General features: G+C 38.6%; 2 protein-coding genes across 6 annotated transcripts in view; one reads left to right on the top strand and one right to left on the bottom strand.

Moving 5' to 3' along the window:
* Positions 1 to 8,165, bottom strand: part of LOC103388629 (uncharacterized) — a 143,259-nt gene extending 135,094 nt beyond the window's left edge. For all 3 annotated transcript variants that reach the window (XR_003051614.1, XM_025061872.1, XM_008323691.3), the window contains exons 1-7: positions 8,009 to 8,165; positions 7,388 to 7,556; positions 7,208 to 7,279; positions 7,038 to 7,114; positions 6,053 to 6,153; positions 5,501 to 5,617; positions 4,732 to 4,806 (exon numbers count right to left, since the gene is read on the bottom strand). Coding sequence is in view for 2 of the 3 variants with exons in the window: in XM_025061872.1 (XP_024917640.1) it covers positions 4,732 to 4,806; positions 5,501 to 5,617; positions 6,053 to 6,153; positions 7,038 to 7,114; positions 7,208 to 7,279; positions 7,388 to 7,556; positions 8,009 to 8,071 (674 nt within the window). In the remaining variant the exon portion in view is untranslated. The remainder of the gene's footprint in view (positions 1 to 4,731; positions 4,807 to 5,500; positions 5,618 to 6,052; positions 6,154 to 7,037; positions 7,115 to 7,207; positions 7,280 to 7,387; positions 7,557 to 8,008) is intronic.
* Positions 8,166 to 12,816: 4,651 nt separating this feature from the next.
* The window catches only part of oxr1a (oxidation resistance 1a), a 112,308-nt gene continuing 102,937 nt past the window's right edge, over positions 12,817 to 22,187 (top strand). For 2 of the 3 annotated variants that reach the window (XM_008323693.3, XM_025061561.1), the window contains exon 1: positions 12,827 to 12,959. The gene's annotated coding sequence lies outside the window, so the exon portion shown is untranslated. Of the gene's footprint in view, positions 12,960 to 22,187 lie in introns of all 3 variants that reach the window. The other variant, XM_025061562.1, reaches the window with a different exon arrangement.

Genomic DNA, 22,187 nt, shown 5'->3' on the forward strand with positions numbered 1-22,187 from the left:
GGGCCTGGCATTGAACATTATTTCAAGGATTCTCCAGCCACCTGTCCTATTCCCATCTATTTTTTTTTCCATTTTTAATTCTGCCTCGGAGTGAGGATTATGCGAAGTAAGGCATGCGTGTCAAAGGGAAATTTAGTGGGTAAAGACAGCCAAGATTGGCGGGATGAATTAAACAGATAACAGGAGCAGATGAGGTGGTGGGGGGTGGAAGTGGGGGGGGGGCATGTAGAGCAAAATGCCTTCACCGATGTTGGTCATTTCAGAGGGGCTCTTTTTTTTCTTCCCCACAGGAGCAGGGAGGCAATATCTAAATTAATAAAGTGATGAAATGAGTTTGTGCCGTGGACTTTCTGCTGTTTGACTTTCCCATCTGGATTAGTGCAGGCTGAATGGACGCTCTGTTACTTTTGTTACAACTGCGCAATTCACTGTCGGAATTTGGCCCTGTAGTGATAAGACTCACCCCCTCCCCCTTCTTCTCCAACTCCTTCTCCTCCTCCTCCTCCACCCCATTACCATCTCATTTTATATGCAGGGCCTATGTTACCTGAGAGCCTGCTCACACAAAACACGAACTATTACACCAGCGTTGGCCAACTATTACAATAAGCACAGAACATTTTAACACGGACAATTACATGGGGATCAACCAGAAAGTGCACGTTTTAAGCATCGTGTGCAGTTTTATAAGGTTGGAATTTTGAGTTGGTTCAAAAAACTATATTCACTGCTGAGCAATCCTTCACATGTAGAAAACACTTGAGGATAGCACACTGTGACCTGGTTGGTTGCATTTCTCTTTTGTTTGTGAGATTTTTTTTTAGATCATCTTCACCTGCTTAACTATCATTACAGGTGTTACGCAACATACATTTGCAAACATCTCTGTGGATGTTTTTATATATATGTATATCACTGGAGCTGTGGTGAGTTTGAATACCCAACACTGTTTATAATGTTCCCACATCTAAATGTATATATGGTAAAGAATGTATTCGTAGCGTTCACACATTAACTCATTTCCTTGTATCTCAGCAGATACAGCATTCACTATTTTTATACCAAATCCATACATTTTAAAAGGCCAGATTGTCTTTGATTAAATCACAGCTCCACTTCCATAAACAGACGAAACTTTTTCAGACAAATCTCTTTGATCCGATTTGACATTTTCCACATTCTGTCTGCAGCTGTTTGACGCCGTCTTTATCAGTGACAGACAACACAATGTTACAACAAAGATAAAACTCAATCTGACCTTTATAAAACAGACACAGCTAAACAAAAACATACAACTGGAAAGCCTTCAGCACACAGCACACGAGAACTGATGTCGTTTTCACAAGGTTCACCTTTGTGGAAAATGATGCTTTGATCTCTTGTTTTAAACAAAATAAAATCCACTTAAAATTATTATATTAAAATTAATATTCTGGATCACTGTTTTCAGAAAACTTTAAGGGTAATCAAACAGAAACAGAAAAAAAAAACAATGCTGCACAGGATAATTGTAGTTCAAAGGCGCTATGTTCACAACTACCACAGGGTGTCACTCTTGCATCGTACCAGCATTTCTCAGCTCCCCTTTCAGTCTGCACCATCCATACCATAGATTAGACTGGTGTAAACACACAGGGGCTGTGGCAGCCCTCCTTCATTAGTGGAACGTAGCAGCAATAGTTACGCATACGGCGGTGCTAATTACAATTGGCATTCGTGTTTCTTTTAAGATTCTGTAGAGGGGGGGGCGGAGCCCATGGAAGAGTAGGTGATGTAGCTGAGTCAGGAGAGGACTGAAGGATGAGGCCGGGAGACGTTACTGAGCCCCAGTACACAGAGCAATGAATAATAGGCTGTTCATATTAGATATTAAATGTTTGTGGAATTTGAGTCATATTTTTTAATTACGAAGAATGATTAAATAGCTGTCGAAGGTAGCTTGCAGAAAACATGACTTTACTTATTGCAGTTTAAGGTGAGAAGAGAGAAAGGGAGAGAGGAGAGGAGAGGAGAGAGGAAAATCAAAGATGACATTTATAGAAGGTAATGGACAGGATGTTACATTAGCATTCTTGTTTTTAATTTTTTATAATTATTTTCAGACTAATAAGATGCCAATTATTTCAATATTTTGACAACTTGAACAAAAGTGGTTTGTATTTTTCACTTCTCATATCTAGTATTTTAGTAACATTTTCTTTCATTCCTGCCTTTGTCTAGAACACACTATAGACCGTTCCCCTGGTAAAAAGACAAGGCAAGCGCAAGCACATCCTTTAAACCTACTCTAAATGTGGGCCGACACAGTATTTGCAATGCACATGAACAAAGCCAATTACATCATGCTACGAGTATGATGGTCTATCCTCGTGTAAAGACAGGTAGAGATTTTTCTGATTGAGCTCCTAAAACCAGGACTGACAGCACGGAGCGATGGCTTTCAGTTCTTTGAATGCAATTTGTCCTGAAATACACCAGGGTTTACATGATCTCAGATGGACCGCCTCCCATTTTTTTCCATCAGGAAGCGTAATCTGAAAGCAACTGAGACACTGCCACAATCCTATATAAAAAAGATGACCTCTACTAGCAAAGTTAAAGCAAAGGCACACACACACGTACACTCACACACACGAGTGTATTCTCAGGAGATGGCAGCGAATCATTTTGTCGGATGTAACCAAACTAATTCTGGAAGTGAGCTTGTGTTAATGAGCAGCTCTTTGATGTGTAAATCCTTCAGTCCCAGTGCAAAGCTGATACAGTTCTCCCACAATCCAGCTCAGGTGCAACACCGCTCCCTTCTGCATTACTTATCTTTCAAAGAAAATACTGTTAAACCTGTGATGGCTAATGAAAACATATCTACAAGAAAGAAATAACAACCTACATGCAATGTCTGCCAACAACAAAGGAATATGAAAGGCATCTACGGGGAGAGAGTCAGGCTCAGGCCAACCCTGATAACAGCAGCAGGATGCATGAACATCAGGAGGCCTCTTTCTCTGCTGCTTTTCCCGTATCTTCATACAGTCTTATCCCTGTTCTGTTTCTATTCTGGGGCCTCCGTGAAAATCTGACACAGATGATAAAACATTTTTTAACAGAGTAAATTTAAATCTTTGCTTCATTTCATTCCTCCTTAGCTTCTCTACAGAGTAATTAAATTGTGGCTACACTGTCACGGACTCAGCGAAATGAACGCCTATTAATCAGAGAATAATTGGACACATACCACTGATAAATGCTGCTGCTCCACTTTGGGTCACGTAAAAATTAGGGCCATTTTCAAGGATCCATTTCTTATTAAGCACAGCTCATACCAACATAAGCTGTGAGCTGCTGTTGCAGCGTGGAACTAATATCAACCGGTCACACTGAAAAATGTAATTACATGATTCTACCAGAGCAATTTCCCTCATATCGCAGAACATAATAACTCTCTAAATTACAACGGTTTAAATCCTCAGTGAATCTAAATCATCTAAAAAAAAATAGAACTTGTCACAGGACTTCTCTGTGGCTAACGCTTCTTCAACTACGAAGAGGTTACAGCATTAGTAAGACTGAACAGTCTCAGATAAGAACCTGAATATGAAGTGAATAGGTTTATTACTGCCTTTCTCTCTGTAGGAGCTGAATTTCCATCCATCCCACCGTGTGTCTTGTTTCTCCTTTTAAACCAACTCTGCTTGTATCCTTTGTTCCTTCATTGATCCCTCTCTCAGACTCTTCTTTTTTTCCCTCCTCCTTATACCTACATCTCTGACAATCTTTCATGAGTTTGAGCACACTTTCAACTTTTTGCTAACATGGGTTTACATAAATTTCTAGTTTTTGGCACCATCACCTACTTTTCTGCCACTCTACACCGCCTCATACAAATGAAATGTTTAACTTTATGTGTATATTAAATCATATACAATCTGATTTTTAACAAAGTAAATTATATTTGACACTGGTATGATGTGTGGGTTATTCCTCATCTACTTTATCTATACATCAAATGTAACAGAAGATTTAGAAACTAATTTACTCCTTTCAGAGGACGTTTGTTGTATAATTAACACTTCTCAGCTTTCTCACTCTAGACTCTGGTTATTAATATCCGACTCTTTACAAGATAATTAATGAGATATTACATAATGAGATACACAATGTGACTGTGACGACCACATGACATGTATCTCATCGAAAGGATTAAAGCAAAGTGTTCACATTTTACGTCAGTTCATCCTGACAACTGCCACAACCCTCACTCTACCCCTCATCTGTTTTATGATAAAAGAGTGTGATCAGCTAATGAGTTTCTATGGTCTTCAATTAATCATTCTAATGAGTCCCAACCAGCAAAGATAATCAGCTATTTCTACCATAAAGAAACAATAAGACATTTGGAGCAAGATTCATGGAACATTCTAGCATCTCCGTCTCCAACCCTCATCTGAATACTCTTTTCCTTCATGTGTTTTATTTGTCTCCTCTTCCCTGCTACGCTCTTTTATCTGCTCCACTCTGCCCTTCAGAACTCCCATCGCCCTTTCCACGCTCCTATCCTCCTTTCCTAAGTTTCTTTTGCCATTCACATTTTTGCCATTCTTTTAAGTTTATGCTTTATTATCATTCCATCCTGCCTCTCTACATTCCTTTGATCAATTACACGTCCCTCCCCCTTAATTATTCCCCCCACCTTTGTCCTTCATGTGCCCTAGGTTCCCCCTACAAACTCACCAGTACTCATTCCACTGGTCCTCCTCGAAAACGTCCTCTGGGATGGGATCAATCAGCACCAGGTCTGACACTTGCCTAAGGGACAATGAGAGGGCACACACAAATGCACTCAGATGAGTAAAGACTCATTGGCTACTCCTGTATAATTCACCCTTCTGATGAGAGCCATAATGAACGTTAAGGTAGTGGGCGTCATTCTTTCTGTCATGTCCTGTAGATTTGTCTGTCCCACGTCCCCACAGAATTATTACCACACAGACCACTTTGTGGAGCAATATTTCCACTTGGAGACGTGACATCCACTCATCATGACTTAATTCTCTTCACTAACAGATCTAACAGTGTTCCTGATTAAATGCTAAATCTTTCATATGAGGTACAGGCTACCTGTCACATTAATCACGACATTGTCTATAAGACAGTTGAGTAATGGGGTTGTAGTTGAGGCACATGAGAATATATTTTGTCCACCAAGAGCAGGACTGCATCACATTTTTTTTTTTTTTAGAAATTTCCTAACAAAAAAACGCTAAGACCTTCATCCCATAATAATATTGGTTTGTTAAATAAAACTCAATACAAAACCAATTAGTCTCAGTGCTTTACATCAGGCAAATGTCTTGAATAACTATTACAAATATACATTTCTTTATTTTTTCCGTGGTATAGTTATTGAATATGTGTGTTTTACACACTTTTTAAAAGCAGATGTCATCAGTCTTGATTAGGCTGAAGACCTGTTTATTTGTGTTTGGTGTGCAGTACTTACACATCGTGGATGTGGCTGTAGAACCTGCTATTGAGGGCACCGAGCTCAGAGCCAACCAGGATGAAGGGCTTGTTGATTTCGGCAGCCTGCAGGAGTCGGTGAAGATCATCCACCATCCTGGAAGGCAATAAAAGTCATCAATCTCTGCATGGAAATCAGGACACACTGTGAACTGGGCCAGAAGGTTTAGTTATTTATCTAGGTGAGACTGGAAGTGGCTACATCTATTATCATCATCATCACCACCACCACAAGCTTATTATTAGGGTCTTTAGTAAGATGGAAAGTTAAGGAGAATGTACTAAAACACAAAGAAGGGTCTAAATGACTTAACCTCTGGTTAGGCTCCTTAAAAGATGAAACTATAGATCAAATATTTCATATAAATGTTGTATTCTGTCTCTGTCTCAAAACAGATACAGCAGATAGATAGATAAATAGATAGATAGGTAGTGCCATCTATCTATCTATGTTTTGAGAGTGTTATTTAACATTTTATGAAACAGGAATTGACACTCTTGACAGGAGATGACTCAATAAACACACTCTCACCGCCCAGTTGTTGACATTTTCCAAAGTCTCTCAGTTCCTGTGGTTTCATCCTGCATCAATCGCTGGCTGAAGCCCAGCCCCATTCTGTCAAAGGTGCACACCTGAACAGAATAGCAAAATGGGCAACTTTAGATTTAATCAGCAATGTCACAGACAGATGGGACACTCTTGGTCTTCAATTTCTGATAGAGACGCATGAAAATGCACACAGTGTCGTGAAAACACATGCAGTTGTTCAGATGGATCTTGTCCCTGATAAGCCAGTGACCTAATTTGAGATGACATGAGGCATCAAAATATTAAACAGAGATGATGTGCCAGAGTCACTGCAGTCCCTGTCCTCACAGGGCCCTGACAGCAAGGACATTAAATGACAACATTTGTATAAACCCATGTCAAAAAAAAATTGTTTCCAAAAGGGAATTCTCCTAATGAAAAGAAAAACAAACATGGCATTTTACTCATTTAGACATATCAGGTCATAAATGTGAATTAACTGTAATACTGATTTCCTGTCTTGTGCATTTATTTGTTTTTTCTCCCACAGAGCAATAAAACATGATACAACCTAGAAAACACCAGGACAGGGCTTTAAAGAATTACTTAAGATACAATAAAATACTGTTTGTGACTTATGGACTTAATAAGGATGACTTTTGAGCAACCTTTTCTGCAACAGCTAATACAGAACATCAAGACAATATTATATAATAACTCAGAGTTTTTTCTTGTTATTAAATTAGTTTGTTGTTTATTTTCTTTGTTGAGGGCATGATTTGGACCAGAACTTCCATCATTTTTTGTCCTCATCATAGCTTTATATTTGATACAGGTTTTAATCATATCAATTGGTGTAGATGTTAAAAATAAAAGTCAGCTACTCATAACTGCTGTATGCTTCCTTAGTAATCACTACAATGACATAGGACCGTATCTTTAGTTTGTCCCACTCTGACAGTGAATCTCCACTATAATCATATCCCACCTTTGTAACTGTGGCCATACTCTCTTGGACGTGAAACCAAATGTCTGATGACATCCCAGTCGGAGCATCCAGAATGACTGTGACAGGAACACAAAGGTTAGGCTTAGACCCAATAACAAGAGGCTCTGGTATATTGAATATGGAATGTTGACATGATGCGTTGTATTTACCAACTGGTTTCCCTTGTCCTTTGCATAAAAGATGCATCTTTTGACCCGAGCCAACATCAACCATCTGGCCACCTGAACAGAAAAAATAATAGAGAGGATATTTCATTATTGGACAGAATGTGTTTCAATAACTTGCTGATAAACACTTAAACTTCATATCTTTGTAATACTAAAGCAGACCTTTTGGCAGGAGCATCTGTCCCTCTCTCTGCAGTGATGCGTAGTTAAGGAATGGAGGGATGATGACAATAAGGAATAAACACTTTCCAAAGTTCATGAGCATGGAAGAACAGGAAAGTTTGCCTTTGGCTTTATTTTGGCTTGGAACAGTTTGACCTGCAGGTGGAGCCTAAAGATGACACACAAATGCAGATACATAACTACGTTTGAAAAGTAGGAGGAAAGAACATACGTATTCTGTCCCTCTGCAATTATACAACAACAATCTGTATTTTACTTATCATACATACACAGTAACACAAAAAACAAACAACATAGTACATAGAAATAAAATAGTACTGTACATTGTTATCATCAACAGCACCATGCCTTGTACTGTTATCATCCCAACATTATAGGTACGTCAGCGACAAACAGTTGAAATTCACTGAAAAGTGATTCAATCTATTTTACTGAAATGTGGCCAATCTTTTGGCTAAACAGAGCAACACACTCCGGCATATGTTATATTTGACACGTTGTACACATACAACTTTAGTAGTCACCAAACTGTAGCAACTAACTTTCCTGTCAATGTTTGTCACGGCATTTGTCAGCGAAAGAACGTTAACGCCATAGTACCTTTTTAAGGATATTTTCCGCGGCTGCATTAGCTGACGCTTGAGGTTCCGTCCTCTGACGCATGATTGAACTGTTTAAAAAAGATCAGCTATCAATATATTCTAGAGCAACAATGAATGAAACACATGGATCTGCCTAAACTTCCGGTAATAATACGGAAGCCTAGTGTGGACAAACGCCATATAAGGCAAACCATTGAGTCATTGCCATGTTATATTCTAGCGCTCCTTTCGTTCGTCGTCAACTTGTACTTTTATTGCACTTTTTCTAACAATAATAATAAATTAGATTACAAATAGTAATAGCAAGAAAAAGAAGGTCGAGAAGGAAAATAGCTCTTATATTGTTAATATTCTAATTATATTGTTAATATTCTAATTATATTGCTGATCATTTAATCTTTGTGTATTAACCGATAACTAAATGTATACGTGCGACTAACTATTATTGGAACCTGGTACTGTTTCCTTGGAAATAAAAAAACATCTGTTTTTGACTCTGATATCGCAATATAATAAATGACCTGCAGGGGTCACTGTATTCCACATACCTGTTTTCTTGCTCTCACCAGTCTTTGTTTAGACATCTCACAGATGTCGCAGAAGATCCACAAAACTTAATTTTGTGGATCGTTGTAAAACATGAGATGTAGCTGCAGGTCTACTTGTTTGTCTTCGAAAGAACACGTTTCACTGTGTAGTCATGCATATATAGTGGCCTGGACAGCTACATGTAAAACACTAAATCAGTCACTTTTTGTTTCCTGACAAAATGTGCTAGTTTCCCTCTTAAACTGATCATGTCTGATAACATTCACACACCTTGTCCAGATTGTGTTTGCCTCACAGTCACCATGTACATTTTAAGCTCCATGGAGAAACAGGATGTTTTATGTTTTAGGTCCGTTCCGTCTGTGACATCGTAAACATTCCATCACAGAGGTTATACAAATGACAATTTCCAATGCCTAATTGCACGGATTTATCTTGAATGTTTACCGCACTGACAGACTACCTTCAACATGTATTTATAAAACAGGTTCTCACCCACAGTAAAGCCTCAACAATAAAAACTAGTTGAGATAGGAGGTGACTGGTGACGGGAGCCATGTAGGGAATTCATTGCAGTAATTAAAAGGCCTGGCTAGACCAAAATGATGAATGTCTGGTATCGACTCACCCTTTGCCCCCCACACCCCTCCCTCCCTCTCTCTCTCTCTCTCGCTCTCTGTGTGTGTGTCTGTGTGTTGATTGCTTTTGTTTCAGGGCATCCGAAGTTGATTAAACCTAATGATGCCAGGTCTTCACAGCATCTTGCTTATGTTTCAGCTCCACATAATAAGGGCAGGTAGAAGGATGGTCTAATCAGACAACTGTAGTTTTCCTGATAGTTTATGAATGTCATTTAAAGTTCAAGTAATCAAGCACATACTTAACCACATTTTAACTAACTATACAGTATTTTTGCTTCTCTAGCCAATTAAAGTAAGAAAAACTATTAGAATCAATGAAGAAAAATCACATGCAGCTCAAAGGCAGCTAAGGGAAAATGAAGGCTTAGTGCAAACATAATAAAATACATTTGGTCAACAGAAATGGCAATGGGTTAACAAAAAGAAGAGTGATGATAAGCTTTGACAACCTTGACCGCCTGTCAAAAGGTCAGTACTTATAGTTTGCTCGCTGGATTACAGGAGCAGGGTTCAAGGCTTTATTCATCTCTGACAAAGCTCTAAATCAAACCCAGAGATTCCAGCAGTGATTGCCTGCTGACATTTTCTGACAATACCTGCAGTACTTCAGAGTGATTGCTTTTTTTCAATACACATCCTCCCTTTTTGCAGCATTAAACCTGTAAAAAGTTATTTTTTAATGTGCTTAAAGAATTTTTTTTGCTGTTGTATTTTCCCTGACATGTATGTAATCAGATACATTATTTTAATTCACTTTATTGTCTGATTTGTACCTAACTCACTGCTTTAATGTGCCTTATCTGTAGAACACTGGGGTATTTGTGAGAAAAAGCTTAAGTGAATAAAAATGAAAATTTAATTTTGTGTTATTAAGACCAAAATGTGTTACTTTGTCCTTTTAATCTAGTCAAAGAAGAATAAAATGTTCTTTCTGCTCCCTACTGAAAATAACGCTCAGGACCAGTAGCTGCCCTGGAGCCACGTGCAGCATCTTCACACTTCTAGTGCTCAGAATAGTCTTTTATCAGTGCCTGGTCACCTTGACACCGTTTGTGCCATATCTGGAGGCAGCAGGGCGCAAACAGAAACCTGTTATTTTTACTTCACATGTTTCTGCTCCTCTTCTCTTTTTTTTACCCAGTTTCTGCCTTTTATTTTACCAAAAACGTCCTTATGTTTTATCTCAAATTTTGGAAAGTGTTTCCACACAAAACACCACACACAGAGGGCTTTACCTTGTGCACATTGAATCAAATCATAATTGAGATAGCACCACAGGCGGATAAAAAGCCATTTCCTGTTTGTCTTATCTGTTTGATCACATAGAGCTTGTTAACTGGGTGACATTTCCGCACCGGTCTATCCGTATCACCAAAGGCCATCGCCAAATACTGCTGGAGCATTCATATCTCACCCCATTGTGCTATGCCTTTATTACATCTTGAATAAATGGGGTTCAGATGATCCACAGCCTGAGCTCAAAGAAAAAATGTTGAATTCCTTTGAATGGTTTTCATTTTAGGCTGAAGGTACTGTATGTAATAAGGCTGGACCAGGGGTCACCCACACAGGGGTAAGATCCTGTCATGAATCAAAGTATATTAAAAATTGGTTATTTGAAAATGTTTTATTCATTACGTGCATATATAATTAGAAATGGTTAGTTTAACCCATACATTAAATTAAAATATCAATAGAGATTTACTTCATATTGAGCATTTTTTTCTAAATGTTCCAAGTACTGACCTTCACACTCTTCATTAACATTTACATTTGTGCTGAGGTTTACATTTTCTGATCTGATGACAATAACTTGTGTGTGTTTCATATTCTTTACATTTTAACCTCTATGATTAGTGTGCATAGGTAAAAGTATTCTAATGACTTAGATCATTGTGTGTCTAAAATGGCTGAAATATATTGGTCAGAAAATCAGGAAATTATTACAATTCTAAAATAAATGGTACTATTTCAGCTTTCAGAGATCTGGTATATCCACTCCATAAAGCTGTATTTAACATTAACTACAATATCATTATCATAATCTCTCATATCTAAAGTTTTGTCTGCAAATAAAAATAAATGCAGGGTTGTACCAAAATAGGTATACTGAGACCCTGCCTTTGACAAAACCAAGCAGTTTCTCAGGAAACACTCTGTCTCCTTCATTTATTTATGAGTGAACTCCAGGGGATTCAGGAGGGTAGGCATCACAGGCATCAGTCTCCAGCCTTCAGTCTTCAGACTCCATGCAGCGCACATCGATTTTAACCTCTCGCTGCTGAAGTGCACCATCAATCAATACAGTAACAAGTCTTCATTTATACTTGAGAAATGCACTTTCCAACTCAGTGGGTACGAGTTGCTAGTGCTGTCAATGCTGCCAGAGGGGCAGTTGTCAGCATGTGACCTTGGGCCTCCAGTGGGCGACACCTTTGTCACGAAAGCCTCTGTGGACACATCACAGTTGATGTACAGCACACAGAATATAGTTTGTTGTATTGGGGCATACATGCTTCTAATCCAAAATTCAATACTGAACCGATTTTCTAATTGCCTTTTATATATTTCACAGACAAACGTTATGGTACATTATATTAATCTCCTGACTTATATATATTGCTATATTGTTCCACTGGCCTCAAATAACAGTACAGCAAAAGCCAGTGGTCCATTTGTATTCATTACTGCCATGATGCAACTTTACACAATGCATTGTGCTCAGTAAAGTGAAAGCTGGTTCTTTGTCTCTTCATGAAGTAAAGAGCTGTGCCATTTGGCAGACCACAGTTAGTATCTCAGTGTGCCGCGCAGTGACCTAATTTGCCATTTTATTTATGATCCACATTTGCTTCCACAGCATGTTGTAGTACGTGTCGTGTTGTACTGAAGCTACAGCATCTGTGTGAGGTGAACTTTTTTTGTGCAATGGACTTACAACATGTTTGTGGTCTAAAACAGCTAAATGTCTTATTTTGCTGACATTATTAGGAATTTATCCCTAAACCGCTGTATATATACACTGCTTTACATATGGGTAATTTTCTTTTAACCTCACTGCACTTTACTATTGATTTCTTCCTCCTATTGTTGCCCCGACTGTCATTTATTTCTCTAATAGTCAGACAGGGACTCGCACTGCAGCACTGTCTCATTTCAGCATTTATTGTAGAGTGATAAAGTTTACAAGTATGCAGCCATAAATAAATCATCTAACAAACTAAAAAAATGGTGATGACATATTTTTATTGGTGAAAATCATCCAATGATAAAGTTGTATACTTGACCTACACTATCAGTTGTCAATTAATTCCAGATTATTTCCCTGTGATTAATATCACCTAAAACATAAAAAAAATAACAAAATGTGTTTTTTCAACAATAATAACAGCCGTATCCTTAGCCCTACACATTTATCCATTCACTTATCCACCCATTCATTACAAAACATTCATTCATTCAACAAAAACACACCCGGACCTTCCCTCCTCTCTACCCCCTCTCTGTGCGGGGGACTGCTGCTTGGTATGATCCGCTCCTCCCCTCTGCTACGTCTCACTGATGGTAGTTCCTATTGGGAGAAGGTCAAATGACACCGCATGTCTGCTGCTCTCCGAGTGTATGTGTGTACACACTCGTCGTTGCATCACTGACGAAGACTCAGTCACTTGAAGCGCTGAATTCTGAAGAGAAGATGATGGTGAAGATGTTTGCCTGTGGCATGTGAAGCAGCTCCGTCTCAGCAAGTTCCTGTGAAAAGTGAGTAGTGATGCTGAAGGTCGCTGCTCCACTAACACCCGAGCCGGCTTTTATTCTGATAAGTCTTCTCCTTATCAAGCCTTAATGCTGCTCAGCTGTTTGTCGGTGCTGTTTAAGCTGCAGCGTTAATAAATTAGTCGCTCGTTTGTTTGTTTGTTTGTTTTAAAGTAAAGCCAGCTTTTGCGATGACTTTAATTAGAGGCAGATGAAGTTCAGGTGTGGATGGTCGCAGTAACTCACCTTTATGTTCTCTACTTGTGTTGCCACCTGAGGGGGTGTCTTATTTCTGCCTTACCCAAACACGACCGGTGAGACGTCAATCAGGCTGTGTGTGCGCGTGTCCTACAATTGACACTTGTCTGCTCACTAGTGCCGTGGCAGGAACATTAAATTCAAAAAGTTTAAAATTGTGTAATTCAGTAGAGGAAATGATCAAACTTTTCCTGTGCAGCCACATTAAAAAGAAAGAAGAAGAGAAACTTTGTGGGACTATCGTGGAGTTTCACATTTTATTTATTTACATAAATTAATCATCACCAAACTGAGCAGTGTGGTTTTTCAAATAAAACAAATAATTAAAGAACATTTGAACAATTGAAAATATCCTTAACTGCATATTTAAAACAAACAAAAGTGTGTCATGTCAGGAAACTTAGTCAGTTTCCTGAGATGGAAAAAGTTCAACTTAAAAAACCTGTGGTCGGGATCTCAGCAGCTCTTTTAGATCGACATTGTTGCTATGAGACTATTAGCTTATGCAATGATAACCTTATACTTTCTCATTACCATCATTATAAAAAGTGCTGCAAATTTGTTTGCTGTTGGCATTCAAGCAGGATCAACAGTCCTTGTATTTCTAGATGCCTAGAAAAAGTCAACATTTGACTATGTCTATTTCATTTTACAAAATGAAATCATGTTGCTGCGTAGTGTTGCTTTTTGTCTGTAGTCAAATTGCAACTAATATAAGCTAAAAACACCTTTTAAAGTTGGTTATAAATTGTTAAAATGTTAAACAAATACTCAAGTTTGATGATGTCATTATAGCCTATATAAAAGCAGGATAGACTTTGGACCGGTATGACCCTGTATAGATGTCTTAATATGTAACAAAATAGGCCACACATTGGTGTAAGATGAACTTTTTAATAGGTTCAGCCATGGTCTGGTGTACACTGAGCTGAACACTGCACGGCATCATTGTTTTTTTTGTTTTTTTTACTGTCTTAAAAAGTGTTTTCCAGGGTGGGAAGTTCCCTTCTCAGCACATTCGGAGCTCTGAGGAAAGAAGACTAAATGAATTGAGTCATCAGTATTTGCCTCAGACTCCCTCCTGCAGGGAAGCATATAGCTGAGCCTATGATATCTTAACATCATTCAAATACGGTGCAAGCCTTTAAGGTACGATGTGAGCAGCCACCAGGGTATTGTGGGTGAAAGCCCACACTTTCCTTTTTGTCCAGGCTTCTTATTATCTCATTATACTGCACACCCTAATAAAATCCACCAGTCCAGTATGGGCTCAGCAGTATGGAGCTGTATTATTGTCAAGACACCGGCTGTGCTTCAACGATGCACCAGGGAGACGGTTCACGAACACTGAGAAGACTTGAGGAAGTTCAGTGGCAGAACAGCTGACGTCCGACACTGTTGTTAAGAGTTGCCTCTGGACTGTGGAGAGCCGTCCGACACTGATGTTAAGAGTTGCCTCTGGACTGTGGAGTGATTGATGTTGTTGAGGACAACGGCTTTAAACTAACTCTATGACAAGTTTTAGACGCCACTGTCAACAAAGTCATTTTTAGGATTTTTTTTCTCTCTCTAAATTATCCATGATTAATTAAGGTGCTCTGTGATTATTCAGATTAGAAAATTAATCTTTGTCCGTCCAGTCAATATATTATAAAGGTTAAAAAATATATTTACAGTATAATCACTAGACGTTAGTATAATCACTAACTTATAAATTGATATAATTAGCCACATGTGGTAGATGCAGAAATAATATAAATAATAATATAAAACAGTTCACTAGGTGTGTAGAGGGGTTACAATTAGACAAACGCTCCATTATCCTACAATTTGTAACATGAAATTTAATGCAATCAGAGGTTTGCCTTGGATTTAATCAGTATGATTGTGTTATTGTCAATGTTATGTTGATTCATTCCTTCCCCTCCTTATAAACATTATGGGCTTTACTTAAATGCATTATGATTCTCATCTGTCTTCCTAACTTGTTTATCTCGTTTTATTACTTTATTCTACTTGCTTTTCTTGCTGTCAAATGATTTAAAAAAATAATAATCACAGAGTAGTTGTGCAGTAACCAACTAATCAAAATTAATTGAAAGAAATCAACATTCCTCGAAAGGACCAAACCATATACAAATTTAAATTATTTGGTCAGTAAAAACCGAAACAGTGATACACACACACACACACACACACACATGCACTCAACACAAGTGATGACTCCCTTGATAAAATGAAGCATGCTCCTGCTGGATGTGGTGAATCCCTCACCCTGCCATCATCAGTGTGTAGCTGCTACTAATCAATTACTGCAGAGAGATTGCTGTTGATAAGCTGAATTATTTTACTTAGTCGGAAATAATTACATGCCTTTTGTCTTTGAAATCTAACAAATTAAATCAGTTGGCCCTTAACAATCAGTTTCCTTATCTGCATTTAAAGTGCGTGTTATAGTTTTTATTTTTGTATATATTTTTTTGTTGATATGATGTTTGGACAATATCCATATCTCACATAACTATCTGCCAAAAGGCTGTGCAGTGGTTTAACAGCTGTAACTCTCATTTATTCTCAGAGCCACATTAATGCCTACACACACGCGCAGACACTCTTACACACAGCTCTCAGGCAGAACCAAGAACCTCTTTACTAGCCTGAGGAATACAAGCAGTGAATTACAAACATCAGTTCTGACTTGTTGCCAGGCAGTGTTCCCTGAAAGCCCCATTTATGGAAAATTAATTTGTGTTTTAATCTATTGCTGTTTTGTAATTCAAAATTAAAAAGCCCCATGCCAGAAAAGTTGGTCGACTTCCTTAACCATCCACTGAAAAAGAATAAAAAGAGTGTACTATTCTGATACACGAGGTGTGTGTGTGTTCAGTTGTCCTGCCTCAGATGAAGAGTGTCTCGCATTAATAGGAGGGCATGAGCATAAACCATCAACAAGCACTGATATATTTAACTTTTCTGGCTAAGTTGTATCATTGGCAGGACATGGGTTTTTTTATCCTCTGTATTTTGCTTCTTCTTCTTTTTTTGCTTAAAAACGTAAAAGCATTTATCGATTTGGAACATTTTTCCATTTAATTTTTGTCGATTGAAACTCTGCTTGAAAAACTTTCAAAGTCTCAGTTTACCAGTTAAAGTACTTCATGAAAGACCTGTTATTAGTTTGTCTTTCGCTGTACCTTTTAGTAATTATGAATTTGGTAAAGCTGAAGATGTCGCAGTATGTTAAATAGGATTAATTAACACGGAGACAGACAGTGAAGGAGTGAGTGTGAGTGTGTGGGAGGCAGACTGGGTGGTTTGTGTATCCACAAGAAGCAATTAGCCACTGCTGGGGGCAGTGGCACAGTAATTTGTTGCCTTGTGTTGGGGAGTGATTCTTGGAAACCAAATGAAATTTGTTGAAAATTAATTTTGAAGCTTCCAAGAAATGCTGCAAGTTCCTTCAATACTGTATGTTGCTTTATGGCTCCACGGCAGCTGCAGACATTGATTAGAGAGAAGATTCCCAGACGGGCTGACACATTCAGAGCCTGCCTTTGATTTGTCTGAAGGGCCGCTAGAATGATTTGTAGTGCTGGGGTCAAATCAGAAGGTTCTCATTTATGGTGATTTAATGTTCTATCCTAAAAAGCTACAGCAGCTCACTGACACGGTGTAAATACTTTGGTGAGTGATTTGTTTGTTTTTCCTCCTTTGGTGATCTAAATCTTTTTGGCGTCCTCACTACTTTCCACTGCCTGATTACCATAATCTCACCATGAGATTTAGTGAGGATGAGCATCCATAGTCCAGCCAGACGGACTCCTCACAGGAACCTAGATATGTGTTGTTTGGGTTTCAACTGCCCACTGTAAGGGAATGGGAATGTTTACTTTAAAGCTTTTTTTTCACCTAACACATTGTGGGAGGGCTTTTTTATATTGTCTTCAGTGTGTAGTAATCATGAAAAGTTTGTGCTGACAAAATGACTGATCATTTGAGCAGCCTTTGTCGACACAGGACAGGCGCACGGTGACTTTGGGTAGGGATATAAACATCAAGTGTTTTTGTTTAATAAAACAAGTCTGACTGAGGAGTGAGCAGCACAGCAGCTGCATTTGTGATAGAAAGCACCAAATAGTCCACAGCTGTTCAGTTGTCCTTATTAAAACACTGAGCCTTGGATTCATCACATAACCATAAAAGTAGTTTTTGTTGATGTCAGTTCTTAAATGTTGAGCATTTGCTTGCAGCCATTTTAAACTTTACAAAGAGTTTTCTTTATAAAATGGTATTTTTAAAGTATGACAAACCTCTCCTAATAGTGAGAGTAAGGAAACTATGAATAAGAGACAGGATGGACCAACATGTCAACAGGGCAGGCTTGGTGTGTTCCATAACAGCTTTACCTAGATGCAGTAAACGGCACCATGGGACTGGTTGAGGGATTACAGGGGATTTGCCCTGCTAAGCCACAGCAGCCCAGCCCAGTTACACCCTAATGTCTCCTGTTTTCCTGGTTGTGAAAACGAACCGTTCTCTTCCTTCTGCTTCTGCCAGTTCTCGTACCACAGAATGCAGGATGTTTGCATGACTTTATGAACAACATCACTGATTATGTGATGGGTGGGATAGAGGCTGGCCTTGGCAATGTTTGCATGGTGTTCTCTAAAAGTGATTAAATCTGTTTCCCCGGCATTGGCTTGAGAGTGATGATGAATCCCTGCTCATTTCCTTCGTAGTCTCAATTTTCACCCATGGTTTCTGATTGACCTGCATGTATATACACACACACTACCACCACTGCCTCTACCTCCTCTCCGGTGAATGGGAGAGTAATGTAACAGCCACATTACATACATCACTCGACCCATGACACCCATCTTGATGGGAAGAAGGCGCTGCTGTCAGCAAATTAAAATCTGGTCTGGCTCTGTCACTTAAAATGAGCCAGCTCTGCCTTTAGTTCCACTTTGGGACACTGTTTAAAGGCTAATTGAATCAAAGTAGAGGCTCTTTGTTTTTGACTGACACTCAAAAGGCATTTTGTCTTTCTCAGCCTAATATTATGCAGACTAGTGACTCAGCAGAATTCACTCCCAAACTGAACCGAGGGTATGACTTCAATTCAAACTGACAGCGCTGTAGACGTGTAGGTACCCTCTCGTTAGCCCCTCTGCTGCAGCGCTGACTTGTTTTCCCCCACAGCCAACATCTATGCTGGAGACTGATGCACAGCCAAAAATAGATTCATGCTTTGGTGATGCATTGTTGCTTTATTATTTGTTGTTTGTTTTGTTAATTTCATAAAGTTAAAACTTCTGTTACTAAGAAATTCAATATATTAAATTGAATTTATTTATTATATTAAATATTTTTCTTTAATCTTGTCAATCACAGTCTAGTAAACAGTTTGGTTTGTTCCATTGAATCCTTCTGGACAATGGCACAATAGCACCTCTACTGGGGAAAACAGATATCTGAGGGAACCTTGGCTCATCCTGCTAACATCAAGGTTTATTTAAAGTAAACCTCAGAGTGAATAGATTTTTCCTTACATAATGCAAGTTCATGAGTCTGTATTGTTCTTGACCTTAGTGATATAATGTCAAACTAAGCAGCAGCTGAGGTAGTTGTGTAATCCATCTGTATTTCCTTTCCATTTTTAATTGACCAGTGGTAGACATAGACTTCTGAAATGTATCGTAGTGGAACAATCAGGTCTTTGTTGAAGCACGAGTCTTCCATTGTGGCTTTACTATCATAAACTTTAATATCTGACAGTTCTGATAAACATGTTAAAAAAGCTCTATATGCTGTCAGGGAGAGTGTCAGTTTCTTTATGTTTGGATATTAAAGTGAAGCAGAAGATGAACAAGATAAATCTGTAATCAGTAAAAACTTATCATCATTGTTTATTTACTGCCTGGTAATTGACTGTAGCATTCCCATAATGCTATAGTGTTTCCTGCCAAGTTAATTTGACCCCTGTTAGTTCAGAAAACGTGCTGTAATCAAGCCCTGTGTCTGTGCTGCTTCCTTGGTGAAAGGGGAGATGAAGAAGAGTACGAGCAGAGATGTAAACAATGGTGAGGTGTTGACAATGGGGCAAACAAGGAACCTGGGTGGGGAACAGAAGGAGGAAGATGAGTCATATCTCTGCGGTAAACTGCGCTCTGATTTAAATGCCACCACAGCTGCTGGACTGACGTATTTTTAATTACGACTCTGCAGACATAAGTAAATACTGAATTACTAATGACAGAAAAACGTTTTAAAAACATTTGTTAAAATATCCTAATTTTCATGACATTTGGCTAAATCATAAATAATTCCACAGAATTGTTATTGATTTTTAAATTGTACATGTCAGAAAGCTGTCTTTATTTCCCCAAGCACAGTACCGTATATCATTTTTCTCTGCTGCATTAACTGGGTGCCAGTGCTAGTTTTTCTGATGGCTGCCGCTGATTTAACTACATAACCTGGCCTCGCTAATCCCTCCCCTGATCAATACGCCCAATTCTGCTGCTCATACCCTGGACTTGATCCAGGAACCAGCACGACTTGTATCTCTATTAAATCTTTACACTTTTTGGTGAGGACAAAATTTAATTTTGTTGTGTAAATTTGTCAATAGATGCTCCGGTGTTTTTGTTTGTCTCTCAGCGTGTCTGAGCGTAGCTCATCTCGGTTCCTGTGTTTCACAGCTATTTCTTGACTTTAGCTTAAAGCGAAGTGTGTTTCCGGTCGAACACATCACTCTTGCATCATTGACTGTTGTTTTTACGCTCGGGCGGTTTGCTGCAGACCCAACTTGCACCAACGGTACCTGCTGTCCCTGTGTCTGTCTGAGGGATTTGCCTCAATCCATTACATGCTTGGATGCTGATAGTGTTTGTCAGGATGCTTTGCACGCCCAGAGACAATTAAGCTGAAACACAAGACAGGCTTAATGAAAACCATCCCCAAACAAGCTTCTCTTATCATGGAGATAGAAGTAAGCAATGTTTGTTCATGTCAGATGCTATTGTAGTTCAGTACAGATACAGTACAGTACAGATAAAACCATCTCAGGAAACCTGTATTGGAAAATGTATTAAAAACATTACAATTACAACTAGATAAGTACAAATTTAAAAAGAGATAAAAGGTGGAAAAAACAGCAGATCAACGCCTCCCATACTCGATTAGTGTTCTGGTCAAACTGCAACAGCAATACTTTAGTTTTCACTTTATTTACTATAGGACATTCCTGTTGTCTTCTCTTTATAAATAGAGTAAATCGAGTAAAGAGTAAATAGAGAGTTTGTACCTACATAATTGCCATCATTCTAGACTGTCTCCTTGTCTCCTCCTCATGTCTGTTTTTGGAAATATGTTTTATAAATATGTTGGAAATAGGTTTGTTTCTAATACTTTTTTACATTTTCCTTTTTATGAGGTTGGTGTGGGACTTGGTGCAGAAGTGTGTGTGTGTGTGTGTGTAATCTCCTTTAAAACCCCTGTAATAGTGTGACGAATGGAAGGATGAGTCACATTTTACAGCAATGAAAATGTCTAAATCACCCCCACCACTCCCATGCTCACTGGGCTCTGATTTATCTCGAAGATGGGATGAAAATTTGTATTCACATTATTTTTTTTTAATTATAATAATAGGCTTTCACTCTGCATGCACCAGCCGCCTTTTTCCAGCGAGGCATTCATGTCGTTCCTGCTGTTAAAATTGTTTAGAGTGTTTTGGATGTCCAACAACGTTCCTGCTGTGATGTGATGTGCCGCTGTTCAATGTGTTCAACCACCTAGCAGTGGCGGCTCTGCCTTAATCATCATGCTGTGGTTGAAGAGAATCCTTTTAAAATCACCATGACATTGTATTTTTTTTTTTGTTTTTTTTTTTTGTTTTGTCTTTTCTGATTCAAATTAGAAATAATTATTGGCTTTCACAGAGAGTAGGAGGGTCAGTGTTGATGTTTCATTCATAGCAGATGTTGCTCCAGTCTGGCAGCAGAAACATCATTTTGCACCGTCCATCCATATGCATGATAAACCAAAACAATTTTTCAACATGTTTAAATTACAGGGACTTTTTTTATACTTCCAATAGGAACAAGAGTGTTATATTATATCAGAGTTAAATATTGACACAGAATGAGTCTTAATATTACATTTGTTAGTTCTTACTGATAATTTATTTTAGTAAAATGATAAATGACTTTTTGAAACATCCTTAAATGACTATTTTTGAAAACAGTCATCATGTGGACTTACACGTTGTCATGTCATTGGTGTTGAACTGTTTCAGCAATGTGAAAATAGAAACAGTTTGGCCTGTAAATTAGTTAACATGAATTAATACTAATTATTTCTGGCAGTTTATGTTGTGGAGTAGTCACATCTATACAGTGTTACAGTTACAACCAGCCCTTCAAGGGGAACTATATTGCTGATGTGCCCCCCCCACCCCCGGTGAAAATGAGTTGACACCCCTGATTTAGATGCGTACTTATCTCCTAACAGTGAAACAACTCTAATCCTAAACCCTGTAATTGCATTATCAAATGTACGTCACACTATTAGTGTAATACAACATTCGACCAATTAATCCTTAATATGGACTGTAGTTTTAATACCTTCCCTAATAAATATAATGGAGTCCTGCACTTCTGTGGCAGTCGGTACGACGGCGGTTTTCATCCTGTGAATGAAAGTCGGTGTTGGCTTCTCCTTCTCTTGTGCTGTGAGATTACTTACAGAAGTTTTTCCCCCACAGTTTCCATGTCACCTGAATGGATTATCAGATGTTTCCAGTGTCACACTACTTTGTTAACCTTTCCATCTGCTTATTCAGCTCTCCTCTGCTCCCTGTCCCTGTCTAGTAGGGACAAATCATACTCCCAGGTGTTATAAATGAGACGGTGCGTATGGGTGTCTAAAGGATGGAGGTGAGGAGAGAAGGGTAGATGAGACCCAGGC

The sequence above is a fragment of the Cynoglossus semilaevis genome, chromosome 13, assembly GCF_000523025.1.
Source record: "Cynoglossus semilaevis isolate Cse_v1.0 chromosome 13, Cse_v1.0, whole genome shotgun sequence".
NCBI lineage: Eukaryota > Metazoa > Chordata > Actinopteri > Pleuronectiformes > Cynoglossidae > Cynoglossus > Cynoglossus semilaevis.